This window comes from Pelophylax lessonae (genome assembly GCF_965119305.1).
Source record: "Pelophylax lessonae genome assembly, chromosome: 4".
Lineage (NCBI taxonomy): Eukaryota > Metazoa > Chordata > Amphibia > Anura > Ranidae > Pelophylax > Pelophylax lessonae.
Window position 1 is genome coordinate 102611202 of NC_138771.1, and position 16313 is coordinate 102627514.

Consider the following 16313-nt stretch of genomic DNA (forward strand, 5'->3'; position numbering starts at 1 on the left):
GTGGGAAAAAGTTGAAATGCTCCTTTAAAAGTGAAGTCTACCAAAAACTGATTTCTAAGTTTTATGAGTGGAGACAAGTGTATTTACCCTCCAGCATCTTAAAACTCTCATAGATTCCTGAGGGGAAGCCTTTTCTTTCCATATTTCCTTGTATTGAACCCTGGTGATGTGGCATATTATCACCAGGACTTCCTACTTGCCTTTCTTTGCAGATAATCCTGAAGTGCTTGTTAAGTACCATAAATCTTGGCAAGGTATGTTTTGGATGAAGGTGGGTCTAGTACAGGGACTCTTATAGTCTAATTTTACAAGTTGCGTGCATTTGAGAAAAATATCTTCATACTATACATTAAATCCTAATGATATAATTATGTAAGATAGAAACATTTAAAACAAGCATTCTTATATCAGAATAGCAGCATGTCATATACAGAAATAAAACACATAACCTTGTATTAATTAGTAAGCAATTTCATAAAAGTTAACAGTGGGGATAATGCATAACTAAAATTTGATATGTATAAATTAATTGTATTTAAATATTTTTTTTCAGGTGAAATTACCCCCCATGATAGAAATAATCACTGCAGAACAACTTATGGAGTATCTTGGTAGGTGGAAGGTTTTTTTTTTTTTTTTCTTTGCACTATTTACTACTTTTAGCCGCTGTGATTTTGATAGACTTGAGTTCATTGTTATCATGCTGTATACAGTGCCTTGCAAAAGTATTCGGCCCCCTTGAACTTTGCGACCTTTTGCCACATTTCAGGCTTCAAACATAAAGATATAAAACTGTAATTTTTTGTGAAGAATCAACAACAAGTGGGACACAATCATGAAGTGGAACAAAATTTATTGGATATTTCAAACTTTTTTAACAAATAAAAAAACTGAAAAATTGCGCGTGCAAAAGTATTTAGCCCCTTAAGTTAGTACTTTGTAGCGCCACCTTTTTCTGCAATTACAGCTGTAAGTCGCTTGGTGTATTTCTCTATCAGTTTTGCACATCGAAAGACTGAACTTTTTGCCCATTTCTCCTTGCAAAACAGCTCGAGCTCAGTGAGGTTGGATGGAGAGCATTTGTGAACAGCAGTTTTCAGTTCTTTCCACAGATTCTCAATTGGATTCAGGTCTGGACTTTGACTTGACCATTCTAACACCTGGATATGTTTATTTGTGAACCATTCCATTCTAGATTTTGCTTTATGTTTTGGATCATTGTCTTGTTGGAAGACAAATCTCCGTCCCAGTCTCAGGTCTTTTGCAGACTCCATCAGGTTTTCTTCCAGAATGGTCCTGTATTTGGCTCCATCCACTTTCCTATCAATTTTAACCATTTTCCCTGTCCCTGCTGAAGAAAAGCAGGCCCAAACCATGATGCTGCCACCACCATGTTTGACAGTGGGGATGGTGTGTTCAGGGTGATGAGCTGTGTTGCTTTTACGCCAAACATAACGTTTTGCATTGTTGCCAAAAAGTTTGATTTTGGATTAATCTGACCAGAGCACCTTCTTCCACATGTTTGGTGTGTCTCCCAGGTGGCTTGTGGCAAAATTTAAACAACACTTTTTATGGATATCTTTAAGAAATGGCTTTCTTCTTGCCACTCTTCCATAAAGGCCAGATTTGTGCAGCATACGACTGATTGTTGTCCTATGAACAGAGTCTCCCACCTCAGCTGTAGATCTCTGCAGTTCATCCAGAGTGATCATGGGCCTCTTGGCTGCATCTCTGATCAGTCTTCTCCTTGTATGAGCTGAATGTTTAGAGGGACGGCCAGGTCTTCGTAGATTTGCAGTGGTCTGATACTCCTTCCATTTCAATATTATCGCTTGCACAGTGCTCCTTGGGATGTTTAAAGCTTGGGAAATCTTTTTGTATCCAAATCCGGCTTTAAACTTCTCCACAACAGTATCTCGGACCTGCCTGGTGTGTTCCTTGTCCTTCATGATGCTCTCTGCGCTTTAAACGGACCTCTGAGACTATCACAGTGCAGGTGCATTTATACGGAGACTTGATTACACACAGGTGGAGTCTATTTATCATCATTAGTCATTTAGGTCAACATTGGCTCATTCAGAGATCCTCACTGAACTTCTGGAGAGAGTTTGCTGCACTGAAAGTAAAGGGGCTGAATAATTTTGCACGCCCAATTTTTCAGTTTTTTATTTGTTAACAAAGTTTGAAATATCCAATAAATTTCGTTCCACTTCATGATTGTGTCCCACTTGTTGATTCTTCACAAAAAATTACAGTTTTATAACTTTATGTTTGAAGCCTGAAATGTGGCAAAAGGTCGCAAAGTTCAAGGGGGCTGAATACTTTCGCAAGGCACTGTATGTTTCTATACAGCCTATATTTGCAACATTGTATATCATATATCCGTACACACACCCTCTAATTACAGGCATTATATATTTATCCATGTACAAACTATCTATGCAATAATCATATACCATGTATTTGCCAATACACCCTGTGGAGTCCATTTTAAAGGATTTTGCTGTGGAATTCATGGAGCGAATGTTTGGTGGACATTTGTCTGTTTTGTATTTTAAAGCTTTTGGCTAACATTTTCTAAGGCCCTGTTGTATGTGTAATGCGACGGCTGATAAGCAAATCTTGCTAGTTTTTGGATTTTTTTTTTCTTTATGTTGTATGTTAATTGGGTAATCTTGTTTAATTTAAAAATGTGATAGGCACATATTCTCATTAGAATCTAGCTATTATGTTGGATTCTGATGGGCGAATCCTCTTTGAGAATGATCTGTGAATAGGGCAAATCCGCTTTTCTCTTTCATTCACTGACAGACACAGCTCCATGTCTTCAGACCATTGAACTTATGCTGCTCTCTCTTCAGGAGTAGGCGGAAACCTTTTTGGTTACGCCCCTGAAGCAGTCCCAGAGGGTATACCATCACTTCCTGCTATAGGACTGCAGGCATCTGCGGTCCTGGTGTTTTTTCCTTTTTAAATGGAATTTTTTACTTTTTTTCTTTATTATTTTTGTTCCTCTGTGAACTACAATCAACAGCCGGACTGGGCGACGCACTGGATATCCTAGATCCTTATGGTCTTCCCAGTCTGGCCTACGAGCACGACCCAACTATTAGCTCCGCGCTAAGTTGGCCGCGACATAGCCCCACTGGACAGGGGCTGGCCGGCAAGTGAAACACCTCACGAGGTCCCATAGCCGTGGTCATGACAGCAGTCACGATCAGAGTCGCCTGCATACTTCAGGCCGCAGCACCCCCATTCCAAGATGGAGCAGTGGACTGCTTGGAGCAGTGCCCGCCTGGTACCGTGGTTTGGTAAGTAGTGCCCTCCCTGGGACCCCCTTCTCTGTCCTCCCTCCCCCGCATGCTTTTTCCCTCCTATCTCCACAGCCAGTGTTCCCCCTGCGTAGGTGCCCTCACCTGCCCCCTGTCCCCCTTACCCCTTTTTGGGGGGCACGGGTCCATTTGGGTAGGGGGGCTTAAATGGTGTTGGGCCAGAGAGTGGTGGGTGGATGCCGCTGTCGGCCTACCTTGGTGCTGCTGGGGGGTCCCCTTCTGGTGGATGTCTCTACCCTTGGGTCCCGGGTCCCCGCATCACCGCCGTTTTGTTGTGGATTCTCCATTCCCATCTTCGGCAGCCATGTTTGTGTAGTCCAGCGGCCATTTTTGGGTTTCCCATAGAGAATAACAATGGCCATTTTCTTGTAGTCTGAGTGCGGTGATGTGCTGTGGGGGCCTCTAACGTTAGTGCCAGCCCTTCCTCAGCCTGTCACACTGCAATGGAAGAGGAAGTTTTGCGCTCTCCAGCTTGGGGTTCGTGAGTCTCTGAGGGTATATGATCCTTCCTCTGCTATACAGCGCTGCGGGTGCGCTGATTCTTGTGGTGCTCTAGCGTTGCGTGGGGAGGGTTCCCTTTTTTTTTTTTGCTAAAAAAAAATTCCCCTTGCACGGCTCCTCTTAACCCCTTGTTGGCAATGGAGCCTCTGAAGCGTGTATCACCACCTGACCCACTCCTGGAAGATGTGGGACCCTCTGGGTCTCAGTCCGCCCTGGCCGCCATGACAGCAGCCCTACAGTCACTTGAATCCAAGGGAGATATGGCCCTGCAAAGGAGGCCTAGCAAGAAGCGCCCCCCACCCTCTGCAGCCGCGCATGGAAAAAGCGCAGGTGAAGACCCTAATTGTATCAGTGCTGGAAACTTTAAAGTTGGAGGACTCCGCTGATGCTTAGTCGGCGACGCCGTAGCAGTTTGGCACCCGCAAATATTCCAACGTGACTAGTTCCCCTTTCCTGCCTATTTTGATGAAATTGTCACTAGTCAGTGGGGTTCCCCGAAACGCATGTTTGGAATACCTAAGTGCTTCGCCAGGAGATGTCCCTTTTGAGGAGTCTCTTCTGAAAAAACTGATGGTTTCACTGTCTTTGGATTCTCAGGTTTGTGATGCATCTTTTGGATGTGTTCCCCTTGGCCAGCAGGGTATCTGTGACAGCAGTGATTCTTTGCTGCATGAAGTACTGGTGGGCTGACCAGGCTTCTAAAAAGGTGCTATAGTTTTTCTCTTTGTAGGTGACTGTTTGTTCAGGTCCTTTATGGAAGAGATCATTAAGGGCCTTACGGGAGGTAAGGGTACTTTACCTCTGCAGGTTGTTAGGGGCAAGGAACCTCATAGTAAACGTGGTCCTTTCTTCTCGGATCAAAAGTGGCCCTTTTGTCCATCTGGATCGTAGGAAAAGGGTTCAAGATCCACCCGTAACTTTGCGGGAGGCTCCAAGAGACCCTGGAATGGTAAGTCAAAAGCGGGCACTTCTGGTTCCGCAGGCAAGCCTTCCCCAGCCTGAAAGGGGCGCCCTCACCCGCATCTGTGGTGGGTGGACATCTTCACCTTTTTCTGGATCTGTGGACCTTGCTCATTCAGGACAGATGGGTCCACGAGTTGATTCGGTTCAGTTACAAGATCGAGTTTCGGTCCTTGCCTCTGGCAAGGTTCTTTCCCTCCAACTTACGCCTGTTTCACAAGAGGCTACAGGGCCTCTACGGGGCCGTGCAGGACCTGTTCACACAAGGAATTATTGTGCCAGTTCCAGAGTCTGAAAGTTTTCAAGGTTTTTATTAGAGACAATTGAGTACTGTCCATGATACTTTTTTTATTTTCACTAACATACAATTTTTCAGGACAAGCTTTCGGGGTATGTCCCCTTCATTAAGATCCAAGCAGCACAAGTGTGCTGACTTGCACAAGTGTGCAAGTCAATGACTTGATAAAGCGCACAGCGCAAAACATGTAGTCATGGCAACCATATAGCTTGTGTTCCACCCTGGTTCCTGGTATTTGCCCGCAAGTGGCGCCTGTCCGGCTGATGTCACCGCTATGGAACTACAGCGGAGTCCTTTCATCCTCGCGCCGGCTGGTTTCCGGCTTTGTGCACACACTGCTCAGCAGTCCTGGGAGATTGACCTCCTCGCACTCGTGTTGCTTGCTGCCAGGTGCCCTTGTCCACTCCAGCCCAGGGGGATGTAACCATTTTATGTACTTTGTTTTTCGGTTATCAATACCAATAAACTGTTAACCCTTTCTATACTGGATGTTCACCAGATTTCCTTATCCATTGCATCCCAGTGAGGTTCATGCGCTGCCTTCCTCATGTACTTTTGGGCATAAGGAGTGCCCTAGCGGCCTAAGAAGTGACCGGTACCTTGAGGTGGGCATAACTATATGTTCCGGCCCTCTCTGCTGTGCAAATTTCGGGGGTAGAGAATTGGCAAGCGGGCTATCTCAGTCGGTAGACATTAGATCCGGGAGAATGGTCTCTTCACCCGGAGGTATCAGCTGTGCCTTCGTTGGGGGATCCCTGATGTGGACCTGCTGGCCTCCCTTCTCAACAGGAAGGTGCAGAGGTTCGTGTCAAGGTCTTTGGATCCTCTGGCTGACGCCCTGGTGGCCCCTTGGGGTCAGTATCATCTGATTCACACCTTTCCAATACAACTTCTGTCGAGACTGCTACGCAGAGTCGAGGTAGAAGGGATTCCAGTCATTCTATTGGCACCAGACTGCCTTGCCGGTCTTGGTACGCAGGCCTGGTATGGCTGGTAGCAGATGTCCCTTGGAAGCTTCCTCTAAGGGAAGAGCTTCTGTCTCAAGGACCAATCTTCCATCCTGCTTTAATGACCCGGCTATTGAAAGCCAGGTGCTGAAGGACAGAGGACTGTCAGTTGGTGATTCCTACACTGTTAAAAGCTAGAAATCTAGCTTCCAGGAAGGTTTATTATTGAGTTTGGAAGGTGTACATTACGTGATGTAAGTCTCGGGGGGGGGGGGGGAGTTCCTACAACTAGGTGTAGATGAACATTTGGCCCTGGGCACCATCAAGGGCCAGATTTCTGCCTTGGCCATATTTTTTTGCGGTTGGCGGTGAAGTCCTTGGTTCACACTTTTGTGCAGGGACTTCACCATCTGGCTCCTCCTGTGCGATCCTTGGTGCCTCCGTGGGATCTCAATCTTGTATAGTCGGTGCTTCCCTTTGAAAATAGTAGAGAACTTCCTCTGCTCACTCTGTCGCAGAAGGTGGCCTTCTTAGTCGGAATTACTTCCGCACGTAGGATGTCGGAGTTGGCTGTGTTGTCCTGTCGGTCGCCTTACCTGGTGATTCATAGGCACAAAGTGGTGTTGCGACCCTGTCGGGTGTTCCTTCCCAAGGTTGTCTTGGGGTTTCATTTGAATGAAGATATGGTTACCTTCTTTATGTCCTAAGCTGAAAACATCCTAAGGAAATTTGATTTACATTCCTTGGATGTGGTCAGGGCGGGTGTACCTGGTGGTGACTGAACTGATTCAGAAATAGGATTCTTTGTTCTTACAAATGGACCTTCGTAAGGGACAAGACCGCATCTGCTGCGACCCGTTTCAAGTGGATCAGGCTGACCGTTGGTGCAGGCCTATTCTATTAGGGGCAGGTTCCTCCCTTTCCCTGTTAAAGCGCATTCTACGAGGGCGCTAAGTACCTCCTGGGTCTTCCGTCATCAGGAGTCAGTGGTTCAGGTGTGCAAGGCGTGGTTGTCTGTATGCACATTCACAAAATTTTATAAAGTGAATTAGAGCTGCACGATTAATCGTATGAAAATCGCGATCTCGATTCACCCTCCCTGACGATCTAAACCTGAAATATGCTCGATTCTTTGCATAGCTGCATAGCAGAGAGAACAGCTGTGGAAAAAAAAAAAAAAGCCTCCCAGCAAACGCCTATCAGTAAAGTCTCCCAGTAACTATAAACAAAAATGATTACATTGTATCTTTTCCTTCCCTCTGCCAGGGAGAAAGGAAGTTTAACCTCTTAAAGACTGGACCTTTTTCTGACACTTGTTGCTTGCAAGTTAAAATCTGTTTTTTTTGCTAGAAAAGTACTTAGAACCCCCAAACATTTTATATATTTTTTTTAGCAGAGACCCTACAGAATAAAATGGCGATTGTTGTAATATTTTATGTCACACCGTATTTGCGCAGCAGTCTTTCAAACGCAATTAATAGACTTTAATGAATAAAAAAAAACGTAACAGTAAAGTTATCCCAATTTTTTTTTGTTACACAGAGAATCGTGATCTTTATTCCAAGCTAATAAATCGTGATTCTCATTTTGGCCAGAATCGTGCAGCTCTAAAGTGAATGTAGTTGCATCTTCGGATGCAGCGTTTGGCCACAAAAGTTTGCAGGCTGTGGTTGCAGAGGCTTCTGCTTCTTGAGAGTGTACATTTTTCCTGGTGGTGAGCTCCAGTTGTTCAAGGTTGAGCTCCTGTTTTTACTTTATTGGCTATGTTTAGCCTTGTTGGGAATTCTACGTATTGCTGTGTTTTTCCCACCCTTCATGTTAATACTGCTTTGGGACATCCCAATGGTCTGAAGCTGTGTCCATCTGCGAACTAAAACTGGATATTTGTCTTACCGTAAAATCCTGTTCTCTGAGGTTCACTGATGGACACAGCACCCGCCCCTCTGTTGGGTTGAGTTTATTTGTTCTTCTGCCACTGCTTGTTACAAACTGAAGTCCTAGAGCAGGAAGTGATGGTATACCCTCTGGCACTGCCTCAGGGGCGTAACCAAAAATATTTCAGCCTAGTTGTACTTCTGAAGAGAGAGCAGCATAAGCCCAATGGTCTGAAGCCATGGAGCTGTGTCCATCAGTGAACCTCAGAGAAAAAGATTTTACGATAAGACAAAAATCTAGTTTTCTCTTTTGGTCATTGACGGACACAGCTCCTGTCATTCTTGACCATTGTTATACTGCCCCCTAAAAGAGTCGGACACTAGGCAGAAAAATTATGGCTACACCCATGGGCAGTCCCTGGGATCTTTGGTCCTGGCAACATTTTTTAGATGTTTTCCTCCTGGATTTTTCTGTGAGATCTACTATAAACTGCCGGACTGGACGACGGGGTGGATTATTTAAATCAAGTGGTTACCCCAGTCTGGCCCGCGTGTGCGCAGGCTTCAGCTCCACGCTAGGTCAGCAGCAACATAGACCCAGTGGACAGGAGCTGGCCCTGCGAGTTAAACGTCTTGCGAGGTCGGATACGACCTGGCCTCGGCCTGAGTTGCAGTGTTCCTCCTGGCAGACAGCCCCCCATTTCAGTGGAGAGGAGGATCGGTCTGAAACTGTGCCCACCTGGTTCCTGGTATGGTGGGTCACTGTCGTCCCCCCCCTCTACCTCTGGAGGGTTTTGAGGGGGACGGGGGCCCCACCTTGGGGACCGTCAGACTTCCAGGTTCCCCTCCTTGCCAGGTCTCCCATCCTGCCCCCCCTCCACATACGCTAGAGATGTATTTCTTTTTGGGTGGTCTGGCCACTTTCCTGGGGTGGGGGCAGGGCGCGAACTGCAATGGGGGTGGGGGGGGTTGTACCTGGTGGGACTCCTGCAAGGGCCCCCCGTCCTGCCTGGATTTGTCCTGAGGCCTGGTCCCCCAATTCTGGGTCCCCTGTATGGCTCGTGGTGCCGCCATGACTCATGGAGTCTTTGGAGCATGTTTCCCTACCTGATCCCCTCTCTAAGGCTGCTGGGCCCTCCCGGGTCCAAACCATTCATCCATGCACTGACTGCTGTCCTGGAGCCCCTTGTGTCCCAGGTGGAGGCGGCTTGCGGGCAACAGGCTGGCAAAAAGCTCCCCCGCCTTCCTCTGCCTCATCTGTCTCATCAGATCCTGAATCTGATTCAGGCACCGCGGACGTGGGTCAACCTTCTGGGTCTGCAACCACGCGCCTGGAATCCTCTGGTAATGAGGATGACTCCTCCACGTCTGCGACTGTGCACGGAAAAGCGCTGGTAGATGCACTGATTGCATCTGTGCATGAGACCCTGAAGTTGGAGGATGCTGCTGAAGCTGCGACAGACGCAGGTACCCTTTGGCACTCACAAACCATCCAGAGCGGCAAAGGTGTTTCCTTTCCCTGCCTATTTTGACAGAATTGTTGCTAAAGAGTGGGGACGACCAAAGTGTCCCCGTGGGGTTCCTAAGCGCTTTACTAAGCGTTACCCCTATGAAGAGTCCCTTCTTAAGAAGCGAACTGTGACACCAGTGGTGGACCCTCTGGTTTCCAGACTAAACAAGGCAACCATGATTCTGATGGAAGAGTCCCCGGCCTTTGTGGATCCATGTGACCAGAATTCGGAGGCTGTGGCCCGCAATTATGTACACCCTGATTGGTTCGGCAATTAGGCCGGTATTTACCATTGCTCTAGTGTCGCAAGCTCTGACCGAGTGGGCTAAGCTCTTACGCTGTGACTTGGAAGGAGAACAACTCCCTCCTGCCTTTGCCGAGCTGGTGGACCAGCTGGTCCAGGGGCTGCAGTTTATCTGTGATGCTTCTTTGGATGCGGCTACCCTGATGGCTCGCCTCTGTTTTGGCAGTGGTCTTTCGGTGTGTCTTTTGGCTCAAATGCTGGTCTGCGGACCAGACTTCTAAAAAGGCCTTGACTGCTCTTCCCTTTCAAGGAGATCGAGCTACCCTGGAATGACATCATTAAAGGTCTCACAGGGGAGAAGAGCACCTTTCTTCCACAGGCTACTGAGGGCAAGGAACCTGGTCGTAGACGTGGACCTTCCTTCTAGGCTAATTGGAAGTTTTTTTCGTCCTTCAGGGTCGACTGACAAGGGCTCGAAGCCTTTCAGGGCCTCCTCTGGTGGATTCTAACTAACCTGGTCTGGCAAGCCAAAAGGGGGCTTCTCTAGACCCGCAGACAAGGCTCCTTCTGCATGAAGGTGCGCCCTCACCCATATCAGGGGTGGGGGGGGGGGCATCTTTGCTGGTTTCCAGACCCGTGGACTTCCCTGGCGCAAGACAAGTGGATCCACAAAGTCATTCAGTCCGGCTACAAGATTGAGTTTCGCTCTTGTCCCCCGGCAAGGTTTTTTTCCTTCCAACCTGCGCCTGTCCACAGACCAGTTACAGGGTCTGTTTGGGGGTGGTACAAGACCTGTTCCTTCAAGGGGTGATTGTCCCGGTTCTGACTTTTGAACATTTTCAGAGTTTTTACTCAAGTCTGTTCACAGTCCCCAGGAAGGAAGGCAAAGTGCATCCAATCCTGGACCTCAAGGCGCTAAACTGCTTTGTGCGGGTACAGAAGTTCCAGTCCACCAAAGCTTGGGGGGGGGGGGGGTTAAAGGCTGTGGGGCCCATTCTGTATGTCTCGGATGGAGCCTTTTGGAAAAAAGCGAGTTAATTTAATTTATGTCTGGTATATTCCTATACCAAGGGGTCCTTATTTCTTGGAGAGCAGGGTGTTCATCTACAATGACCAGTGGGACAAATAGGCTTGCATTGTCGAATCTACAACAAAGTATGGAATAGGTCCTACCCTTGTTTGGGTCAGTTTTGTTTTAATGTTTTTTTTTTAGGCTGGGTTAACACCTAATACGGATGCAGCTTACAGCAGGGGTGCGGGGCGTCCCTGTTCTCCCTTTTAGGGGCAAATCGGGCCTGAATTTTTGCCTGAATTTCGGACCTGAAACGGAGCCTAAAACTCACAGGACCCCTGTGCAATTCCGCTCTGTGTTTTTTTTTTTTTACATAATCTTTACTTAGCTGTGTGGTTGCCTTGGTTTGCTCAGAGCCGCAATTGAATTTCTATTTGTAGACTGCTGATTACCGACATGAACAAAAACCTTTAATTTGGTTCAGCAATGTTCTTTTATTGCTTTGGCGTGAACCAACTTTTAGCTCCGCAAAGTGAGCTGGCAACCCCCTGATCAACGATTTTACTCTTGACAGTTGTGTGGCACATGCACAGGGTGTTTGTTAAATTATCATTATATAGTGCCATATTAACATCTAGTTTTGGTAAAAAGGAATAAAAAAAATAATTGTAAGAGAATTTGTTGGGACAATTTAATTGTAGCATAATGTGTGGAGCATATAATGTAGATCGAGTTTTAGCTGATTTTAATAACCTTTTTTATTTTAGATATTTGGTTTATATGTCACAACTAAGAGAATGCATTTTTCTACACATAAAACATATTGTTTTAAGAATAATCTTAGTTAGGTTTGTTATATTAAATGCTTCTTTGTAGTCTACTTGAATGTTACTGTTTGCTATGTAACTGACTACCTTGTAATATTCTTGTAAAGGCAGCTGCTGGTGATAATTTCCAATTGATGTAGCCAAGCCCTAAGAAATGCAACTCCCAATAGCTCTTTCCCTACATAAAGTAAACGGCAGATTCTTTGAAGTCATGATGGCAGCATTTTTTTACTGAGAAAGAAATCCATGTATGCTTATGGAGTAGGACAGAGAAGGCATGGGGATAGGTGGCGTTCTGTAGTCTCCAGAGCTGACAAAGCTTCTTGGGACTTAAGTCCAGTAGCGGCACTGTCTTGTCAGCTCAGAAAGTTAGGAGCACACTGGATTTCTGTGCTTGCAGCATTTTTACCGTAATAAAACCAACAGAAATATGCATATATTGCAGCTATGTACTGAATTTTTTTTACACATAAAGTAAAAAAGTGGTTAAGTGGTTCTAAAGGCTCAAAGTGTTTGTTTTTTTTGTTTTTTTCCACCTTACTGCATTCTATGCATTAAAGTGATTGTAAAGTCTATTTTTTCTTTCCCCTAATAAAAATATCAAACATGTTATACTTACCTGCTCTGTTGGAGTGGTTTTGAACAGACCAGCCCAGATCCTCCTCTTCTCGGGTCCCTCTTCTGTGATCCTGTCCCCTCCCTCCTGTTCAGTGCCCCCACAGCAAGCAGCTTGCTATGAGAGCACTTGAAGCCGAGTCACAGCTTCCTGTGTCCATTCAGACACCAAGGCCTGGCCACGCCCCCTCTATCCCCTGATTGGCTAGCTGATCTTGATTGACAGCAGCAGCCAATGACGCTGCTGTGTCTTAGCCAACCAGAAGGGAGAATCTTGGACGGCTGAGTCACTCGTGGACTTCGCTAGACCGAGAGGGACCTCAGGTTAGTATTTGGAGGATGAGGGGGCTGCTGCACATAGAAGGTTTTTTATGTTAATGCTTAGAATGCATTAACATGTAAAGGTAGAAGGGTTTTTTTTTTTTTTTTAACTCCTTTAACCACTTAATGACCAAGCCTATTTCTGACACATGTTGTTTACAAGTTAAAATCAGTATTTTTTTGCTAGAAAATCACTTAGAACCCCCAAACATTATATGTAAAAAAAAAAAGGGGGGCGCCGACCCCCGGTGATCTTGATCTTTCATGTTGTTCAGGTAGATCTTCGCCTCTCAAAGGTTGCCTACCCCTGCTTTAAGTGATGGACCTGGTCTCCTCTGGAGAATTGTTTTTCTATTTCTCCATTCAGTTTTTAGTCCTATGACACTTCTATCAAGAACTGACTGCTTATTGTTCTGGGCTGCCTACAGTTTCTGGATCAGTACCCCTTGGTGTTGCCTCAGGGACCATACCTTGACCCCACTTTGTAGGGCTTTCCTGTAATGTTTTCTTTTGTCAGTGGACTCCTGTGCAAAATACTTCCTACTGTTTTGTTCCGCTGCACGTATATTGACGCAGTGCACACTAGTAGTTTCCCAGCAGCACATGGCTCTCCAAGTGATCCTAAACTGCCAAATCAAGCCCCTATAGGCAGGAAGAGGCTAGCCAAGTTTTTTAGTTTTTAAAAAGCCTTTCAAATACACACATTGATTGTGCTCTTTAAGGATTGGCTAAATCCTGAGAGGGTATTCATTCCTCCTAACCTTGTGTTGAATTTTATCCGATGGGGAAAAAAAAGATCTTAAGAAGAAATGGGCTATTGTGGTAGTGGATCCTGCCATTTCAGTTCTGAACATCTTACAGTTAAGTATGTTGCCTATTAAAGGCCTCATTTGCCCTTGCAGGTCCAGCCCTGCAGCAAGCAATTGCTAATTGGACAAGGCACATGAACTGGGACTGGGGACTTTCTTTGATGACCCTGCTCTCTTAGAACAATTTCAGCTAATGCCCTTAGCCTTATTGTTTGTATTGACACTCTAGAGAATGTAATTTGCCAATTCACTAGCATGTCCTTCATCTCTATGCCTATGAGCAGGATTTTGTGGCTAAGCTGAGCCTGCTTGTGAAATGCATCTTCTACACAAACCTTTTGATGGTGAACACTTATTTGGGAAATCCCTAGATAAACAAGTTTAAATGTATATGAAATTGGCATGTGCAGATTTTTCTGTGTTCGGTTTATCACAAATATACAGTATCTATCTATTCCTCCTGATTGACCTCAGTCTCTCTCATTAGGTCTAGAATAGTAAGCCTGTTTTTTTTTGCTCAACCCAGCAGGATGAACGAAAAACCCTGCCAGATCGCCATTCTAACACACGCAATGTTAGTGCGGTGATCTCCCCCACTGTAACTTTTGTGTTCTGACAGGGGGACTGCCCATCTGCCAGAACACACTAATCACTGCTTGCAGCCATTGCTGGCTGCGAGCGCTGATCAGATGCTGGTTTTCTATCATGTCCCTTCAACAAAGCTGGTCACTAGACCAGCTTCTGTCGGAAAGATAGCTGTACACATTGATATAATATCGGCCAGTTCCTGTTGAACTGACTGAGATTGGCTGATATTCGGTCCATGTGTATGTAGCCTTAGTTGTTGTCAGGGGTGCCAGGAAACCAAACCACATGGAGATGCAGGTAAAATAAAGCAATTTATTGGAGCAACAATAAACGCACATCAAGACTGAGGAACTGAGAGCAGGAACAATCCAGGTCAAGTTCAGAAGCAGGTAGTCGCCCAAGCCGGGGTCAGGTCCAGAAGCGGGTAGTCGACCGATGCGAGTCGTCTGCCGATGCGGGGTGGAGAGCCAGAAGAGTAGTCAGCCAAGCCTGGTCATACACGGAGAAACACGGAAAACACAAGACTGCTAGCAGAGATTCACCTTTGAGCACAAACGCAAGGGCAAGGACTGCAACCCATCAGGTCAGGTGTGCAGCATCATCACTGTGCGACACCCAGGCAGCAGGCAAGTGATGATGCAATCAGAGTTTATAAGAGGCAGCAGTCTGCAGATGTCCAAGATGATTGCCAAACAGGAGGGCAAGGTAAGACCTGGACAGTTGAATGCTGGAGCTTACTTACATTTCATTTTCTTGCGTTTTGAAATGTGAAAAGGCTGAAAATGTCATTGCTAAATTGATAAATCAAGGTCTGCCATACATTTAGTTACTGCCAAAACTATTGATTACGGTTTCACAAAAAAACTTAAAAGCCTTCATTACAGTCATCATGACTTTATGCTTCACCATCCAGTCATTTTTTCATTTTACCCAGAAAACAAAACAATTACTGTATATTAGGCTTGTGACGGTATCAGATTTTCATGCTGCGATTAATTGATTAAGGTTTTGCCACGGTATACGGTATTATCACGGTATTCTATTATTAAATTTAAATTATTAAATTTCCACCTCACTTCAATTTCATTGCTGAATTTAGGGGCTTTGGTTCACTTATGCACATTATTATATAGTCAGTCAGTACAGACTCTGTGAACCAGGCCTAAAATAGGTCATCAAGCAGTGTCTGGCCTAACTGGTGATAACTGGTCCTGGCACATGGCTCCGATCCGATGGCCTGGTCATTAAGAGGGCAAATCCTTGTGGTCAAGAAGTGGTTAAACCTGAAGGAGGTGTTGTTTATAAATTACTTTACTATTGCTTTAGGCCTGGTTCACATGTATGCGGGTTGGCGGTTCACATGTATGCGGGTTGGTGGTTCACATGTATGCGGGTTGGCGGCCCACATTTGCACAGGCATAGCAGCCCATTGATTTGAACGGGCTGCTATGCCCTCATTTTCCGCAGAAAAAAGGTGCATGCAGCATTTTTTTAAAATTCAGTGGCCTTGAAATCCATCCTGCTTTTGCACCATGCGACTAACCTGCAGTTCCTGCTCTGGCAAGCTTTCTGCATTTTTTGTATACGTGGGCACTGCATTTAAAAACAATTTGCGTGTGCAGCAACGGCAGGTAAGTCGCATGGTGCAAAAGAAGGATGGATTTCATGGCCACTGCATTTTTTTAAATTCTGCATGCACCTTTTTTCAGCTGAAAACGCAGGCATAGCAGCTCAAGCCCATCCACATCAATGGGCTGCTATGCCTGTGCAAATGTGGGCCCCCAACCCGCATACATGTGAACCAGGCCTAAAGCAATAGTAAAGTCATTAATAGACAAAAACACAGGTCCTCCTGCAGGTTTAACCACTTCTGGATCGCAAGGATTTGCCCCTTTAAAGACCAGGCCATCGGATCAGAGCGCTAGGACCAGTCATCACCAGGTAGGCCAGACACTGCTTGATGGCTATATAATAATGTAATGTGGGCTGCTATGCATGTGTGTGTATATATATATATATATATATATATATATATATATATATATATATATATATATATATATATTAGAGCTGCACGATTCTGGCCAAAAGGAGAATCACGATTTTTTAGCTTGGAATAAAGATCACGATTCTCTGTGTAACAAAAAAAAAAATTGGGATAACTTTACTGTTACGTTTTTTTTTTTTATTCATTAAAGTCTATTAATTGCGTTTGAAAGACTGCTGCGCAAATACAGTGTGACATAAAATATTACAACAATCGCCATTTTTTCGGTAGGGTCTCTGCTAAAAAAATATATAAAATGTTTGGGGGTTCTAAGTACTTTTCTAGCAAAAAAAAACTGATTTTAACTTGCAAGCAACAAGTGGCAGAAAAAGATCCAGTCTTTAAGAGGTTAAACTTCCTTTCTCCCTGGCAGAGGGAAGGAAAAGATACAATGTAAACATTTTTGTTTATAGTTAGTGGGAGAATGC

The 16313-nt window shown here is 45.3% G+C and overlaps 1 protein-coding gene across 1 annotated transcript in view; it reads left to right on the forward strand.

The window, feature by feature from the left end:
* Positions 1–557: 557 nt before the first annotated feature.
* MINDY2 (MINDY lysine 48 deubiquitinase 2) overlaps positions 558–16313 on the forward strand; it is a 187086-nt gene continuing 171330 nt past the window's right edge. Inside the window, exon 1 of the mRNA XM_082257052.1 lies at positions 558–611. Within this exon, the coding sequence (XP_082113178.1) occupies positions 569–611 (43 nt within the window). The 5' untranslated portion in view covers positions 558–568. The remainder of the gene's footprint in view (positions 612–16313) is intronic.